Source organism: Danaus plexippus, chromosome 7, assembly GCF_018135715.1.
Source record: "Danaus plexippus chromosome 7, MEX_DaPlex, whole genome shotgun sequence".
NCBI classification, from domain to species: domain Eukaryota; kingdom Metazoa; phylum Arthropoda; class Insecta; order Lepidoptera; family Nymphalidae; genus Danaus; species Danaus plexippus.
Genome location: NC_083541.1, coordinates 1109786 through 1128619, shown reverse-complemented (window position 1 = coordinate 1128619; position 18834 = coordinate 1109786). Strand labels below are relative to the sequence as shown.

At 32.8% G+C, this 18834-nt stretch overlaps 1 protein-coding gene across 3 annotated transcripts in view; it reads left to right on the top strand.

Annotated features, from left to right (window-relative positions):
• The window catches only part of LOC116770783 (protein PALS1), a 66921-nt gene extending 49083 nt beyond the window's left edge, over positions 1-17838 (top strand). For all 3 annotated transcript variants that reach the window (XM_061520795.1, XM_061520793.1, XM_061520794.1), the window contains 12 exons: positions 9312-9501; positions 10839-11062; positions 11558-11728; positions 11980-12085; positions 12154-12251; positions 12577-12781; positions 13251-13383; positions 13735-13892; positions 14321-14485; positions 14983-15114; positions 15629-15810; positions 16030-17838. In XM_061520795.1, coding sequence (XP_061376779.1) covers positions 9312-9501; positions 10839-11062; positions 11558-11728; positions 11980-12085; positions 12154-12251; positions 12577-12781; positions 13251-13383; positions 13735-13892; positions 14321-14485; positions 14983-15114; positions 15629-15810; positions 16030-16212 — 1947 coding nt within the window. In that variant the 3' untranslated portion in view covers positions 16213-17838. The remainder of the gene's footprint in view (positions 1-9311; positions 9502-10838; positions 11063-11557; positions 11729-11979; positions 12086-12153; positions 12252-12576; positions 12782-13250; positions 13384-13734; positions 13893-14320; positions 14486-14982; positions 15115-15628; positions 15811-16029) is intronic.
• Positions 17839-18834: the final 996 nt, after the last annotated feature.

Below are 18834 nucleotides of genomic sequence, written 5' to 3'. Positions count from 1 at the left end.
TAGATTAATGATGTATGAGAAAAAAAATCGGAAATATCAAGTTAAACTTAACATTGTTCAACAAATAATGAATTTGATTCTAAATATGAATGAGAGTTTGTGTAATATATAGTTATATTGTATTGTGTGTCATTGTGATCAGTGAAGTACATTTATAGCGGCAGGAAGTTGGAGGTACGTGACTGTTTGTTCGTCTGTCACTATGGCGACAGGCACAAACACTGGCTCAGCCTATCTCTTTCCCACTAATTACGAAATCGTGTGTGAGAAGAGAAAAAAAGATTAATGGCTATTTGTATTGAATAGGCTATTATTGATTGTTTAAGTTAGTTTCACATCATCTAAAAATATGCGTTTTTTTAAGTTACTACGCATATTTTTTTTAACAAAATATCTTATTTTTATAAGCAAACAAAATATTTAACATTTTTAACATAAAACTATATGTACATAATTTATAGTTTTTTAAAGATATATATGTAGACATTTTTATGTATTAATAATTTTTTTTCGGGATTTTTGTTAGAAACACCTCTTTAGTGTCATATAATTTTCAATATTTCTCTATAATCAGTCTGCTAAATAATGTGAAACGTATTTATTTAAATTTTAATGTTACGCCAAGTTCGTGAATATAAATAACGAGGTCACAATCACTAGACTTGCAGATCATACCTTTTAATTTAACTAAAGTTATGTCTTCATATACGTTACATTAAGATAATCTTAAATGTAAGAAACACTATACTGATATATTGTGTTTTTTATAATAGTAATTAATGTTATATATTAGTTAATAGATTTTTAATATTCGACAAGTTTTTACATATATATAAGACAGTTATAAAGAAAAGATAATTTTGCAATGCTTTTTTAAAATAATTTTGATAAAAATAATGAGCAATAAGTGTTTTGGACTCTCAGCTCATAGTAGATAGATAGATAGATACATAGATAGCATACCAACTAAATCCAGTGAGTTAATATTGTCGGCAGTAACAAGGATCGGAGGTATTAATTCTGTTTGTTCGTCAGGTTATGATCTAGCTTCATACTGGCAAGTTTTGGCTGTGGTTGGCTGAGGTCATGTCGTCTCCAATTTCGTTTTATGGTCTTACAATTTCTGAATAACTTCATGTCCTTATCGAACGAGGCAGCAGAATAACAGTCGTTTAGGCTTCTCCCATAGCTTAGATCAAAGCTGGGAGTATATGTGGAATGTAATAAGCGTAATTTTGTACACGACTATCTCCTCCGAAACCTTCATTACCTGACAAGGACTGTCATCCTGTAGATCAGGGAAGCTTGTCCTCACCTCAAACAATCCTCCTATTAAGGATACTATCGTTGCTATTATTGTTTGACCTATTCTTTGTAATCCAAAACACAAGTTTTATAACACGTAACAAAATTTACGATTTCTTTTAATATAAGAAACATTCCGACAATTCCAAACGATTCCTTTCATTAATTTGAATGAATTTATTTTTTTAAACTATAACGTTTCGGTTCTAGGTGAAAAAGATATATCATTTTTGTAAAAAAAAAATACACATTCAATAGAATTTTATAAAATGGAACGATTTTTTTCAATACAATAGGAAACTGTAATGTTAATGAGCTTGGAAATGTTTTATGCAAACCCAGCACTATCGGTGCTTGCTCGGGGCTTGGTTTTATGCAAGAGCGGAAGAAAAGAATCGGAAATGCGACCCAATTTTTCATCTTGCTACATTATTTAACAGGCATGTGATGTGAGCGGTTTCTGTTCTGTTCAACAATTATAACCGTTTAAAAGGCTCTCTGTGATGCTGATTTAACTTCTGAAGATAAAATATGATATAACAGATATTCATATTCTCCGTAAGCCCGTTCCAAGTGTTCGAGACGAGAACCTTTATAACCAAGCTACAACCAAGGAGTTAGAGAAAATGTTAGAGCGTTCCGATTGGGCGAGGAATGTGCGGAAATGTTATAAGTATAGAGTACAATTTAAACACAAATAATAATTATAAATATGTCATTGTTTATGAAACCCGATATAACAAATGTGGGAACAACAATCACCAAACGCATTATGTTACTCACGTAGGTAAGTACTTGAACTAAACAGATCTTCACGGTTTTTTTTTAAATTCCATAATACTATGTGTTCACAAATTGGTCGAATTTTACTTCATACAAGGTCATGTAATGTTCGCTGTAATGGACACAGTATTTCATACGCCAAGTTTGAAAATAAATATATATTCATAAAGACGCTGTGAAAGTCAATGTGACAGTTTAAAAGTATTAAAGCAGCTATTCTTTTTCGACTAAAAATACATTTCCAAAGGTATGTGCATATCGTATTTCAATCGTCACAAAAATAATAAAATATTAAAAATGTTACGAGTTATTTATGAGGCTGAGGAGAGCTTTTATTTTTATCTGTAGGTTTGAACCTTTGGGAATAAATAAAAAAGGAGCTTAGACCTATAGAATTCAGATTATAATAAAAAAGAGTAATGCTTTTAAGGTAATATAACCCTAGAAAAAAGAATATAGCCCCTTTATTAACATTCACAATTTTTCTTAGAAACGAGGTTTCACTTGTTTAATAAGAAGATATATGTGTTCTTAGCAATAGTGATAAATTTCGAAAACATGTCTATACCAGATGTTAGCTACTTCTATTTCAGGCTTACCTTTGTAACCTAGATATTCAACCTACCTGTTGACCTACGATAATGGTGTGCGTTTAAAAGTATATTAAAATCGCTATTAAAATATACTGATATATCAATAAAACCACTGAGAATACTATAATTAACAACATTAATATAGTATATAAAATAATCACAGATAATAAATGAACATTTAATTATTGTTTAAAATGGAAAAAAAAATAGATATAATATTTGAGTGATATTTTTAATTCGACAGTTGTTTCAGCATTGATGTACTTACACGAATGAGTAGACAACTTGTACAAATGTAACGCTTGTATTGTTTCAATCATAAATATAAATGTTACGTATTAATAATAATTATATTTTAAATATTCTTCACTAGCTCACTAAATAATGTTACTATTATTTGGATAGTTAACCCAGTTTAATAAAATTAAGCTTTCAAATTTGTCTACAGCTGACGTCAATAAAAAAAATACTCGAATAATACAAATACATTTATACTCTATACCAATATCAATTAAATTACCTTGACCTTATATGAATTGTTTAATTTGAACAACGCTTCGTTGAATCCTAAAATTGGAATGTACAGCTGTAAGTAAACGGCGGTTCGTTTGCATGACAAAAGCTGAACGCGGTCCGTCATCCGACGAAGTCAGACGCCCACTAAATGTAGCCGATATCAACAGAAAACAATATCTGCGTGACAAACTAAGATAAGTCCGCCTCTGATAACACAGTGCTCATACAATTTTCCAACCGAATACACGTCGAGGAAATCTGTCAATGTTTTAATAAGTGGTTTAGGATGCCGTAGTGTGAAATGACGAAGATAGTCCAGAGTTTGAACGCATATCTGCTGGATACCTCGGCATGCTGTATGAACGTGGATAGACTGAGACAGTTCTGCTTATGTCGAGGATACCAGAAGGATAGTAACCATGAGGTAACATACAGCACGGACAGAGTTTATATATAGTTATCACTTCAATAATAAATATACCGTATTCACTTTTATACTATCAATGTAACTTGTGGTAAAATTCGTTTTTTTTTTGTTCTCGTTACAACACCTACTTTACGCATCTATATAATGACATTCCCAACACGGCCTCGGGTGACCGTGTCGCGAGTTATTCTAGAAACAAAATTAACACTTAGGTAATTATACGAGTAACTAATTAATATCATCACTATAACCGATTTCTGTGCTCTATTGTGAAAATCTGTCGACTTCTTTATATTCAACAATCGATATTAAGATCGCAATCGATTAGGACGATAAATTTTATCACTGAATTCCTTACTATCGAATCTCGTTTCAATACTGATAAGATTAAGAAAACGTTGCAGATACAGAATGTTCAGTTCAATAGTAATCTCGTATTCACTCGTATGATACTTATTTATATTCAAGATGGACGCATATTCTATTATATTTTAATGATAAATATTCAATGAGTTCTGAAAATGGAATCAGGAAAATAGCACCAATTATCGTCATAGGAAAAACCGCCAGGTGGTTCAACACACAGACAGAATACACGAATGATTATAGTTTTTCATTAAATCGTCTAATAATTTAGTTCAAAATTTTGAAATAATTATACCGGTTCTCGATATTATAATATAAAAACAATTATAAATGAAAAATAATGTGTGTTTAAGGTAAAATATAATGTTAGACTGTTTTGCAATAAACATAAAACACATATGACAGATATTTTTATAAGAAAAATATGCAAAATAACAACTTAAAAAAATCGTTCACTCTACATTATAGAGAGAATTAATATCATTTATTATTGCATTTTTCACGATATTTACAATAAAACATTTTTGTTTTATTTTCAAAGTGAGATAACTAAAATATTCTATATCTATGTCATTGTTGATAATCGTAAAAACTAAATAATATTTTGTTATACATAGCATTAAAAAGAATTTTTCCACAGACACACGTAAGGGAGTCACTTGTATGAGGATCAGATTCGATTCAACCTTGTGTTGAAACAATTACCTTATCTGTTATCGCCATTTAGGGTGACGTCATTTATACATAAAATTTATACAACTATTAAATTACCTCCGACAAATTGACTTTCAGCTTCTACAGAATAATGTTCGTCTTTACTATATGTTTATCGATTTTTAAACTACCGTCAGTTTGCAATTTGCAGGTTCATTTAATTCTAGATCTTATAAATCTCAATAATGCATTAACAACTCGCCACCGTATATAATAATATATTATATAAATATTAATTTTGTAAGAAAACAGTGAAACTATTTATTTTTTATACATAATTTAAACTAAAATTTGGTTAAATAACGGTTGCATGTAAATGATCTAACTCGTTTGAAGTCATCAACGTCACTATACTAATAAAAACCGGATACACACACAGGCACAGACTTTAAATTCTGCGTGTGTGCGTAAAAATAGTTATCTTAATCGATTGTGTTTCTTATTTATATAAATTTTGAAATATTTAACCAATTTCAAAAAAGGAGGAGGTTCTCATTTTGTTAGTATTTTTTTAAGTTGGCTACCTCATGACTTTTTTGTTTTTTCAATATTTGCTAAAAAAGTATTTAAAAGATGCTCGAACGACTTTCTTTTATTAATTGACAGCAGCATGATCTTCACCCTGTCAAATTCTAGAATGTCAAGATTTTTAAATAGTCCACTTTTTGGCTATTATTATTTAAAATTGATATTTAACATTACTTTTACTTTGTTCAATTTAAATTCAAATGTTGCGAATAACTTATTGTTGGCACACTATACTTAAAATAGAGTCCGAAGATTTACTAATTACTACTTATCATCATAGAGTGATACCGGACATGTTTGACAAAATAAGTCATTTATTGTATATAAAGTTAGTAAGTCTACAAAAATATTAAACGTTTGAGTAAACACAACAGCTATTTCTGAATAACGTAGTGTCTCTATACGTCATATAATTACTTTATCGATAAAATTCCGATCGTATGTGAAGCAACGATCGCGTGTCTCGCCGTAGTATTTCAAACTTGTAATGTAAATAATTATAGATGCTGTATCGTTACACGGGGAACTGACACCATACACTAGGGTAAAGATTATTACATACGTACCCATACATCAGTGTTAGATAAGAGTTACAACTATTAAAAATATATAGAAACAGTGACCAGCCGTTCGACATAAAATATACAATCACAGTGGCATGTTTCGATATTGGCATGCGGATGATAGTTAACGAAGTGATCTATAGATCGTGATCCATAGATCATGGTGTCCTCGTCGCCACGCGCACAGACGCGCTCCCAACATGGCGTCGACCCAGAAAGAATAAAGGCATATTCGGTGAGTAAACAAGTTTGACTTTCGCGTCTGTATTGGTGGTGGTATCTATGCCAACTGCCCTATACGGACATCGCTTGTAAACAGTATTCAAATACGGCAGTGGATTTTTAGCGGTCGTTTTCGCGTTATGTTTCAAATATAGTCTTGTTAATTTGTATAAAGATGCACAGTTTAAAGAGGAAAGCTACTTGGAATTGAAGTGGCTATTGTTGTCAATGTATGCTGAGTTAAATGCGGCCTTGAGTTGATTGTAAAAAAAAAATATGTTCCAGAGAAAATGAAGAGGAAGGTGAAAGGAGTTAAAATAAATGCATAAAGAGATTTCACTTCAATTCAATATTAATGCCCTTACTAATGAGTGGGAGAAGGCCAGCTACGTGTGTTTATTTAAATTTATGTAATTTAAACATTTTGAAAGTATGTAGACTTTTTAATTAGAAGCTTCGTATTAAAATTTCCAACGAGTCCGGAGACTCGAGCGGCGAATTTAAAAGTTGAATGCGACTCTACTACTGGAGGGATGTCTTCAAAGAGTTGCTAATTAGTGGCTTCATTTACACTCCTACTTAACGGTTGACATAAAATATAATAAATTTACGGATTCTATCTTGAGTGGAAGTCACTGACTGAGATGTTATCAAAATTTAAATATTCGTTTTTTATCTAGATTCTAGGCTATGGCATATGTTTTACTAAAGGAATTACTTCAAAAACATTTATGACTTCGTTGGAGTTTATATTATTTTTAATTTACGGTTATGAAAATATCAAATTAATAGATTTAGGGCACAAACAACAGAGCGACGATAAGCCACTGGTTATGAAGACATGTCTGTCGTTTGTTGGAAGCTTTTGTTGTGGAATGGAAAATACCTACTCCAAGCATCCATCTCCTATTACAATCAGTTTTTCATAGTTCGTATATTATAGTATTGATGTTGTTTAGTGAGTGATAAACGGAAAATGTTTCGTATTTTTACGATGTAACTTAGGTTAAGTTAGGTTGCTGGACTGGTTTAAAATATCACCCTTACAAAAAACATTACTGTAAAATTTATTTTTAGATTCACAGATAAATGTAGAGCTTTTTCTGGACGAAGTGATAAAATCCTACCTCTATTCCAATATAACTATTGATTTGCAAAATATGTGAACATTTGTTTAAACTTTGTATGTATTTTAGTTCAAAACTAGTTTAACAAGAAACAGTATTTACCTATTCTTTTCACGGCAGCAGTAATATGAAGATATCGCTAGTGAAATTCAGTTTTCAAAGAGTATATTATAAAGATTAAATTATATATTTTTTATATTAAAAGTTGTGAGATCGGCTTCTTATTGATTTAAAATTACTTTTGTAGTGGAAACTCTGTCCTACATGCAATATACGTTCTCCTTATAGTTTATCTTAGTAGCAAAAAGGAGACAACCTGTTCTGCTTGCACTACTTCGTTGTTCTAGAAATGTTCACTTCTAAACTAGAAGTTTATCTTTTTCAAGCATTTTTTTTTCTTGTTCAGTATACTTACCATGAGTTTTGATAGTGAAGACGAACGTGGACAGGACCAGAACATATATAATGAATAACATTAAACTGTTTTTGTTTAAGTTATAAACGATGCATACAAGAAATTATATGTTTTACTTAATGTCGGTGTTCGTCATTGTATTAAAATAATAAAAAAGAGGTATTTCGTAAGTTTATTAACCATACAATCATGTCTTATTTTCGACTTAATATTCAATTATACCTTTACTATGAATTTTCAAACGTATGTATGTATGTATATCACTATGAGTAGTATACTTATCTAACCATATCATTTTGTTCAAAGCCATTAATTCACCCAAATCGACAAACCAGATCAAAGCAAACAAACTCTTAAATCATAAAATTATTACACTTTATAAAATATTATTATTGCATGAATTCTCTCCATATTTGTTTCTTATCATTAATCTATCGGCTTTTGCACAGAGACTTTTGTGATGTGACGTTTATCATAAGGGTTTCGTCTCTTATACGTTAATTTTTAGTAATCGATTATCTTACAAATTATTGTTATTAATAAAACATTCGTCATATATTAAAATCAATTAAAATCAAATTTCACAGAATTATAATTTCATTTATCCCTAGTAGGTTCTTTTCAAATTTGGTTAAGTAGGGAGAGGAGCTTGGACAGTGGAGGTGAGCGTTTAGCGCGCGTTAGATAGGGGCCCCTTAAACCTACACCTGGGTCGCAAGTCCCAGGCACTGTTGAAGCTCCACTCCCTGCAACGTGGACCCGGTACCCGCACGGTGAATCCATTGAATGCTGAGAGGTTTCGTCTCTTATAATAGTTAAAAAATATTTTTTTCTTTTACGATATTAAAATTAATTACATCTATGTACGTGTCATGAAACTATTATTGTCTAAGATTACAATTTTACCTCAAAGCCGTAAACAATGATCTGATAGGGCAACATCTCAGTTCCTATTCGCCCCTCCCGTAACACTACTGTATTCCAGTCAGATAGCTTCCTCATTGATTAATAATACTAGCCTAAAAATCACCATGGACGTGTTGTTTGAAGTCCCTTTAAATGAACTTTGTAATGAAATAAAAGAGACAAACTGAATCATTACAATTACCGCTGTTTTTATTAGTTTTTACTTTTCACTTGCTTTTTTTTATCCGACCTTCTTGGAGCATTATCCTGGATTTTGGACTTAACATTTAAATCTTTAAAAAAAAATAAGAATATCGTTACATTCGGCATTCTTCACAGATGTTTTCATTACTACGAAGTTTGAATTGACGTAATTAGTTAAAAGTACTTTAACTCCTCTGTAAAATGAAGGGCCGTTGGATTCGGTACAATTTCATTTACAAACGGACAATTATTTCAAATTGTTTCAAGTAAAACTCATTCACCGCCCGATTGTTTTAACTTAAACTTTGCTTTGGAACGGAAACTTTATAAATGACGTATTATAAACTTTGAAAACTACAAATACGTTCGTTTTGTTCCTGACTTAGCACATTCGTAATACAGACTTATTACGTTAACATTTTATTCAACAGGAAATATTGCTAAATTATAGTTATTACTATAATATATGCATGTTTACGCTACAAGACGGCGATACGTTCTAAACATATATATCAATGAGTCGAATTTAAACATGTATATAGAGAATAGCAGTAATACAATTTATACTTGTAGACTGCAAAGTATAGTTTGATTTATGAGCATTAAATGTAAAGTTGCTCTAAATGTTATTTATTGTTTCAGGAGCAACTCCGTCAAAGGAAAGAAGCTGAAGAGCGAATTGCTGCTCAGAACGAGTTCCTGAGGACCTCGCTGCGAGGCTCCCACAAGCTACAGGCCTTGGAGTCCAACCCGCCCTCCTCAACAGCCTTCGTTAATGATGCCTACGAGGAAGACGCCGCTGATGAGGCAGAGCAACTGTACGCGCTCGTCGGTAAGTTCAACATTATAATTATAAAGACGATAGTGCGTATTTTTTTACAAAATTTAAGAGTCTATGTAAAATAAACAAATATATTTAGGTGATAGAAGGAAAATAATTAGCTTCGTTTCGTTGTAACTTACTATACAAGAACATACTTTCGCGGGATTGTATTTTATCATGTATGTATGAAGCTTCTCGTTTCTAATTTTTACTTAAATGAATCGGAATTTAAAAATTATAATAAAAATAATAGCAATTATTATCTAAATTAAATACTTCTATATATGTTTCTGGCTTACATTGTCAAATATAGAAAATTATGAACAAGTCATTATAATTATATTAATATTGAAAGCGAAAATTTTGGGTCGTTTTTAATTGCGCAAACGGCTGAATGAGGAATTTAACGAAGTTGAAAGTTATAGGGAGACGAAGTGCCACCAGCTCCTTTTTATATAAAATGTTTTAGTAATGCATTCAGTCACATAAAAGAAAAAATTACACACTACCATGACTTTGACAGAACATAACGTCAATATACGGGAATTTGTCAATGTGTGTTGACAGTTAATGTCAAAAATAATGACATATCTATTGTAGTGCATATTGAACTTGAAATAATCAATTACTAGGGTCGACTATCGACCATTATATGATGCATGGAATTAACGAAATGCGAAAGATAATTTCATTCTAAAACCCAAATATCACCTAGAAATATTTTTATTAGGATGGTTGTTTGAAGAAATTACAAATAAAACTTTGCATATAACGAAATATAGTACGTAGACAGTTAAAACAATTACAATAGGAACAGAACTGCAGGCGTTCCTTACACTTCACTGAGAGATAGTTCGACCGTTTACTGGAAATAGGTCAGATGGTTAACTAACAGACTCGACTTGCGTCAATCTGCTCTGAATATTAAAAAATACCTCAGATTAAAAAAAAATGTGGCCCAGAGTGAATAACTGGGGGTTTTAAACTCAAGTGTTTGAACTTTTTAGAATCTAGAGGGTTTGAGTTGACAAATACGATTTTTTTTTAACTTTTCGACTTGACCGCTCTTTGAACTTTTAATTGGACGCGAAAGGAAAGGTTCACGAGATTTTATAATGACGAAGTAATACCAATCTTCTGAGTAATTTCTTTCACACTTATTTAGATTTATGAGTGGCTATTTATTATTATTTAATACAGTGTGTGTTTTACGGTAAACGTTTTGTTGTATATAGATTTTTTGACATATGTTTGTAAATACCAATTATAATTCTCTTTATCCTTAGTAATAGATTTCAGAACAACGCTTATTTCGTGTTATGAATTGGAGTTAAAATTCTTTCTAGACTATCAGGAAGTATGTGCAGCGTTATCGAGGGTTCAAAAATCATTATCGTCTTGCGGGGAGGGTGCTCTAGCAGCGAGAGTCTCAGGCGCCGCGGGAGCCCTGCTATGTCCAGCTCTGAGGACAGCACTAGCGACACGATCCGCAGTCCTAACAGCCGTTAGACATAAACGACCAGGATTGTCTCCACCGCAGACACATCGAGCCACTGATAGACTAAAGGATGTGAGTTATATACATTTACTGTAGTTATGGCCTCTGCCATATTGTTTCAATAAAAATAAAAAATATTACGCGACCTATCCTTTTAAACCGATGTTCTCATCGCTAGATAAACCAATTATAAAGTTTGTATAAACCCAACTACAGACAGAAGTTTGAACTCTTCATCGGATGACAGGTGAACCAATGTATTGAACAAATGTCAGAGTTAGTTCCAGAATATAGTATTCACTATTCGGAGACAGGCGTAGAGTTTAGTTAATTAATTTAATAAGATCATTGACTTTCTTCATAACCAGAGATGACAGTGGTAATTGTTAAGTACATGCAACAATTTCAAAATTTGAGTAGGAAATACGACATGTCATTTTTGTAATAATATTCTATTATATTAGTATGTTAAGCATCATCAACATGCTATTTTTGGTTTTTAATTTTATCAACATTCAATTGGTTGATTCTTTGCTAACCTTTTTTCATATTATCTATGTTCTGCAGTGTATAGATGTGTTAGGCTCTCACACGTCGTCTGGAAGCGAGACATCGGCTCTGGCTGCAGAACTGCTGTCAATCCTCGGAGGTCTTGAGGTGGAGAGTGTGATACAGGCCCACGACCAGGCCGCTGCACTACTGGACCCCTCGTGTTTCAATAGAGTGAAGAGAAATAAGGTCAGTATTACTACTTTGGGACTTAAAGTAATGTAGAATTGATAGATATCATAAAAATCTTCCCACTAAGGAATTATGATATTTGTAAGAAATTGCATTATCACTATTCTGATTCAAATTGAATTGTATGAAGTTTTTTTTTATTTCATCTGTCTTAAAGCCATAGTCATGAAAGAGGAATCAAGATCTTCATTACTTTACGCGGCGTTTGTGCTCGAACATAGATTATTTTACTACTTGCGTTCTTGCAGACTGGCTTCAACAACCACAAAGACGACAAATATTTACCGAATTCGCCGGACGACTCCAGCGAGAATATTAAGATAATTAAAATAGAAAAAACGAATGAACCACTTGGTAAGATGATTGTATAAGGTGAACTACAGAGTAAAATAGTGAGATATTAACTGAATGTGTCATTGAAGGTGCTACAGTGAGGAATGAGGGAGAGGCGGTCATTATTGGAAGGATAGTGAGGGGAGGAGCGGCAGAGAAATCAGGACTCCTACACGAGGGGGATGAAGTGAGTGCTATGATTAAAATATAGTAGATACAGTAACTTAGATATCTTCCCAAGGAACACAACAACGTAATTGTTTTGTTTAGGAATATATATAAATAAGAGTTTCATTAAATTCTTATTACTTACATGTTAAAGTACAAATATGATCTTCAAATGTAATTTAATTTGAGCGAAAAAGAGAAAGATTATAGCTTTCGAATAACATTCTGAATGCTATACTTTCAGTAATTCTGGATAGATTTCTGGATTAAAATCAATAGATTAAAGTCGTCATACTTATTGGTTCCACGTCATGATTTCCCTGTTGATGATCCTTGTTCCCCAGCTCCTCGAAGTGAACGGTGTGAGTATGCGCGGTAAGTCGGTGCATGAGGTGTGTCAGGTCTTGGGAGGCCTGGCGGGCACCCTGAGCGTGGTGCTCGCCCCCCGGCCGAGACCCAGACCTCCTCCTGCCTACCGCGTTTTACACGTCAGGGCCCACTTCGACTACGACCCTGAGGACGACGTTTATATACCATGTCGGGAACTCGGTGAGTGTACTCAGGTTTATCTCAGTAAGACTACTAAACTTATATATACGAAGTTTGTATGCGATCTGGATATATTGATGTATGGATGTATAGATGTTTGTTACTCTTTAAAACAGAACTACTTTATCCATTTTGATCAAACTTAAGGTAGCTTGAAATCAGAATGACATATACCTCTTAATTTTACGCGAAATTAAATATAGTGCCCGCGGGAACACAGCGTTAATGTATTTTGTATCAATTGATGTGACACAGACATTAGTAGGCGCTGTCTGTGACCATAATTTTGAAATCTTAAAGAGAAAACCGCTAACAAAAACTGTACAAACTATTTTAGATAAATTTCGATGTTTTAAACTTAAAAAGGCCTTGGACAAAAATTTTTATGCGTATAGAGGAATGTTTTAATCTGTTTTTGTATTGAATAGATGTAGGATGTGATGTCCATTAATGTTATCTTCTTGTTCAGGTATCAGTTTTCAAAAAGGCGATGTGTTGCACGTCATCAGTCGCGAGGATCCCAACTGGTGGCAGGCCTTCAGGGAGGGAGAGGAGGATCAGACGCTCGCCGGCTTGATCCCCAGCCAGGCCTTCCAGCATCAGTGAGTAGAAACTATTAAAGAATTTGTAGGTGGTAGAGCCTAGCTGTGGTCAAGTTACTACAGCTGGAACGTGGGCTGGCTCGTCCATCAAGTAGGCCGTCTCCTCGTTTGCTGTCTTTGAAATAAAAAAAAAGTACATACAGCTATCATTGGACTAAACAAATAAATAATATATTGGTTCATATTTTTTATTAGATTTACACATGTACACCTGACTTATTTATATTATTCATTACGTAATAGACACTAATAGTTTAAGTTTATATATGTATATTATTTTGTTTGTTCGTCTCCACGTGTGAAGGTTAGCTGTTAGTGAACGCTTGTTATCTATGGTATATTTGCATATAGACGCGAATCAATGAAGCTGTCTTTGGCGGGCGAGGCGGGCTCCGCTGCCAGAAGGTCGAGGAAGGGCGCCACGTTGTTGTGTGCTCGAGCCAGGAGACGCAAGCCCAGGAAACCCACCAGCGAGGCTGGCTACCCGCTGTATTCAGCACAGCCTGACGGTAATACATACATACATACATACATATATATTTACATTAAATTTTGCATATTGTTGTATACCCGATACATACATCAAAATAATATTTTTTAACAATGTCCGTCTGCCTGTTTGTTTGTCTGTTTTGACTGATCTCTAAAAGGGCTTGACCGTTTTTTTAAAGACTATCACTGACAGATAGCTGAAGCAGTAAGAAGTAACTTTGACAATTTTAATTATAATTATTTAATTTATTTTTATCAATATAAATATTAATAAAATGATTACCGTGATATATGTATATATATATATATATATATATATATATATATATATATATATATATATATATATACACTTTGTTTTCCACAAGACGATTCTGCCAATCCACCAGGATCTCATTAAAATCATCATGTCTAAGACAAGCTATTGTTATCAAACTACCTTCAGAGTTCGAGGCGGAGGAGATACTCACGTACGAGGAGGTGGCTCTGTACTACCCGCGCGCCTCCCACAAGCGACCCATCGTCCTCATCGGGCCCCCCAACATCGGTCGCCACGAGCTCAGGCAGAGGCTCATGGAAGACTCCACGAGGTTCGCTGCAGCCGTTCCGCGTGAGTATCAATGACGCGGATATATGAGGACTTACGGTCAGGCAAAAATAAACCTTATCTTTACAATTGTATAGTCTCCTTTTCTTCTAGTGTGGTATCTCAGTGTTATGAAGATTAATGATAAGTTATGGCGATCCAAAAATAAACCTTATTTGAACGATCATAAAGTTCTTTCTTCTACTGTAAATATTGAATTTTCGCCAGACTGAATACAATAGAGTTTTAGTTTAAAGAACTATGATTTTAACTTACAAACAATCAACATGATACTTTCTCAAAACTGTTTTGATTCTTTTGTCTTTCCGGTGCTATTAAAATTCGTATATACTGTATTGTATCGAAAGAATTAAATCAAATAATGTAGTAGCCCCGTTTTGTGGAATAAAACTTGGTCATAAAATTGGTCAATCAAGTATTAGACATAAATCATCTTAAAATAACTGTCGAAGTATAAAGTTATTTAAATCTCATTTAATTTTCATGTATGTGTTATGTAGACACATCCCGCGCCCGCAAGGACCACGAGGCGGCCGGCCAGGACTATCACTTCATATCCCGCGCTCAGTTCGAGGCGGACATCCTGAACAGGAAGTTTGTGGAGCACGGAGAATACGAGAAGGCTTATTATGGTGAGGGAATCAGGATTCAAGTCAACATAATTCAAGATTTTTAAGGGCACAAAGAGATCATCTATATTTATGTAGAAAAGCTGGCGTCATTTTACCCTTATAAAATAAGCTTAGAATAACTTTATCGTCACAAGCCTTTGCTTCCAAAAATCTAAAATTAACTTTTAATAAGATCCTATTAAATAATTATATATTGACATTCTCGTAAAGCACACTGGAAAGCCTACTTTAATATGTGATTATATTTCAATACAACAGTGCTAGTCGCTAAATGTCGTCTGACTGTCACTTTATGGCGACTGAACTATTTGATTCGTCACGTTTGTTCGGTGAAAGGAAATCCGTAATTAATCCTGGTTTTATTTATTAGTAATTTGTTATTAATTAGTCAAAAATTAGCGTGTCCAAAAAATTTAAGGAAAACGTTTTATGTCAGCCCTGGTTGGGACAGTTCGTCGTTCCTTTAATTGAGTAACACATTTTGTTCCCACGTAAACCATTTCTTAATCTCCAGGTACATCCGTGGAGGCGATCCGCGAAGTGGTGAACTCCGGTAAGATCTGTGTCCTGAACCTTCATCCTCAGTCGCTGCGAATCCTGCGGGGCTCTGACCTCAAGCCCTACACCGTGTTCGTGGCGCCGCCCAGCCTGGAGAAGCTGCGGCAGAAGAAGATCAGGAATGGAGAGGCCTTTAAGGTACATACGAATACAGAAAGACTTGTGTGTGATGGAAATGACCCTTGTTATAAGTGAAGGTTGTTGTTCGATACGGGCTGCCATGACTAAAATATATTGTCAGTCTCTACTAATGCTCATTCAGCACAGACTTTATATTTTGGATGGGCTTTTCAGAAAGAAGCCATTAATAACAAATAAGACAAATGAAATATATATCCTAAACGTTCGTATTTCCAGGAGGAGGAACTAAAAGAGATAATAGCGACCGCGAGGGACATGGAACTGCGCTGGGGTCACTTGTTCGACATGATCATTATTAACAACGACACGCAGCGCGCTTACCAGCAACTGTTGAACGAGATCAACAGTCTGGAGAGGGAACCGCAATGGGTCCCAGCGCACTGGCTCAAACAGACCTAGCGCAGGATTCCCGCCATCACGGATAACATAATGCCAATGTTACATTTGCTAGTTCACGTATCCGAACGTGACTCGTTCGACGACGCAAATGGTTTTACATTTGCTCTCGGTCCGCGTTTCCGAACGTACAGAGACGCGCGCTGTTACAGTTCGAATACATTCCGAACGGAATGTGTCATCGAGATATTTAATTTGTTTTGGATTTGGTATAACACGTGTATAAACGGATTTACTTTGGGTAATACTGCCTTATTACTGTCTAGCTTTAATAATAGCGTCATATGAAGTAGTCACCTTAATTGAATGTTTTTTTAATCGAAATCAATTTATATTATGAACAATTATATCTGAATATACTTTAGTGACTTAAATATTATTATTTTTAATGTTTTAACAAATTTAAAATTATAGTTATATGTAACCAAAATTTTAAATAATAAATCATGTTTGAGATAATTAATGTACTTAAATTGTATTTATTTCGTTTACTTTGATAGTGTCCTTGATACAATAATGCGATGGAATTTATATTTCATATTCTTAAGTAGGTACTTATTATAATATTACTTAACTACGAACAATAAAAAAATTATCTATTGCCAAATTTGTACCCTAGTTATTAAAATAGTAAATTTTCATAAATTTCTCCAGTAGCTAGCCTCGTGGGTTTGTAACGTCGGCGGTAGATATTTTAATCATATGAAACACAGTCTATCGCAATTTAACTAGTGTGTCGACGAAGCAATATTTTTAAACCTGTATCGTGTTATATTCGACATATCTAATTTTTATAGTATTCACTATATTGAAACATTTTTGCCAAATTAAATCTCCTTTTTGTCAAATATACTATTTTAATATACCTTTAGATCAATAGTTTTATTGTCAACATTAAAAATTTACCGCTTTTGAAAGACGTTTCATGACATTCCAACATTCAACTTCAACGGTAATATTAACTAAAAAAATATGTTGTTATAAGAAATGTCACGTTTCTATAAAATGAAAAAATTGTTTCCCATTATCCGAAACTGAATGTTGCCATGTTATAAAATAAATATTTGATAAAAACGTAAAACAAATTGGAAAGGGACTTGTATTGTTGGGATTTCATTCGTCTATATATTAAAACATGTAAGTAGATAGAAATGTGCGTTCCAAATGTTTAGTGCCAAATACAGTGCCCGCGCTGTCACTGTCGGTGACATACAATTATCACAATTTTTTAATAGATATATTTGATATGTACTTTATAATATGTTAAAATGTATTGTGTGCTGATTTTGAGGTATTATTGTGTATGTAAGTTTGTATTACGTAGCCTGTGGAGGTGCTAAAATTTATGAACTAGTATTCTGTTATATCATTCTGTTTAAATTTGTGTTTATTTGTTTTGTGTGAGATTTTTGTTTGCAATTCGAAAATTAAACAAACATTTCACACAGACTTGTGGTTTTATGGAACTTCACAGTATTGATATTATTATATAATTTATAAATAGTTCTGTACATAAAATATATTGACAACGGAATGATAAATATTATAAATACCATGTTAATAGTGAACAATTTAATGTAAATAATAGAATACCTATTAAATTTAATATCAGATAAAATGTTGGTTTCACTTTGGGTTTTATTTATAAAAAGCCATTTTTAGATATTTAACGAATAATTAGTAAAATAATCAAATGTAACAATTTTTCTTTTATCCTTTGGATATTGTTGCTGCCGCTAAATAGTTTTAATATGATAACAGCAAATTTAAAAGTTAATTGAAATACTTGTTCTTTGAAATTTCGTATATTTTAAATGGTTAATAGCCCATTTCGATGGTCTTTTAATTGTTTTTCTCTATATATTTTAACAAATGGAGTTATGTAATTTTGTCAATAATCTTATTTTGTTTTTAATATATTTTATCTTTTCCAAGTTGGTATTATTCTCGAAGACTAAAAATAAAGTAAAAACAAAGAAAACTAAAAATAAAGTAAAAACAACTAACACTTGCCTCTTATCCAAAGATAGGTCAGTAGTCTAACTTCTTATGTCCCCAATATTTACCGATATATTGGAAATTTTAAACGTTATACATATAGCATTTTCCGATTTAACAATAATAAATTAATTTGCTGATAAACCATACAGTGTATATAAGGTTAACCAACACCGGTACTACAAATTATATATTTATCCTTTGTAGCAGTCTATTATAAAGATTAAATAAAAAGTCATGCAAGTATGTTATTAATATTGTAAATTGAAGAAAAAATAAAGAAGCAATGTCTAGCACTGTTGATTGTAAGTATTAAAATAAGATTTTTTTATATTCATTTTGTGGAGTACAAATATAATCGTTTTCGTTTTTATGTACCTAGTTTCGATCTTTTTATCCTACCTACGTCTAAGAAACTAGTCAAAAGTTGTTGTTATTAATTTTATCATTTTAACAGTCAATATTTTCAAATTGTTTAAAAAAAATGTTGCTTTTCATTTCATCTTTTTTTTAAATATAATATGGCCTTCATCCATGCAAAGACGTGTACAGTATATTCTGCCAGTGTCGTTTAGAATGGTGGACACATTTTATCTTACGCGTACATTCTACGCTAGCAACACTTCA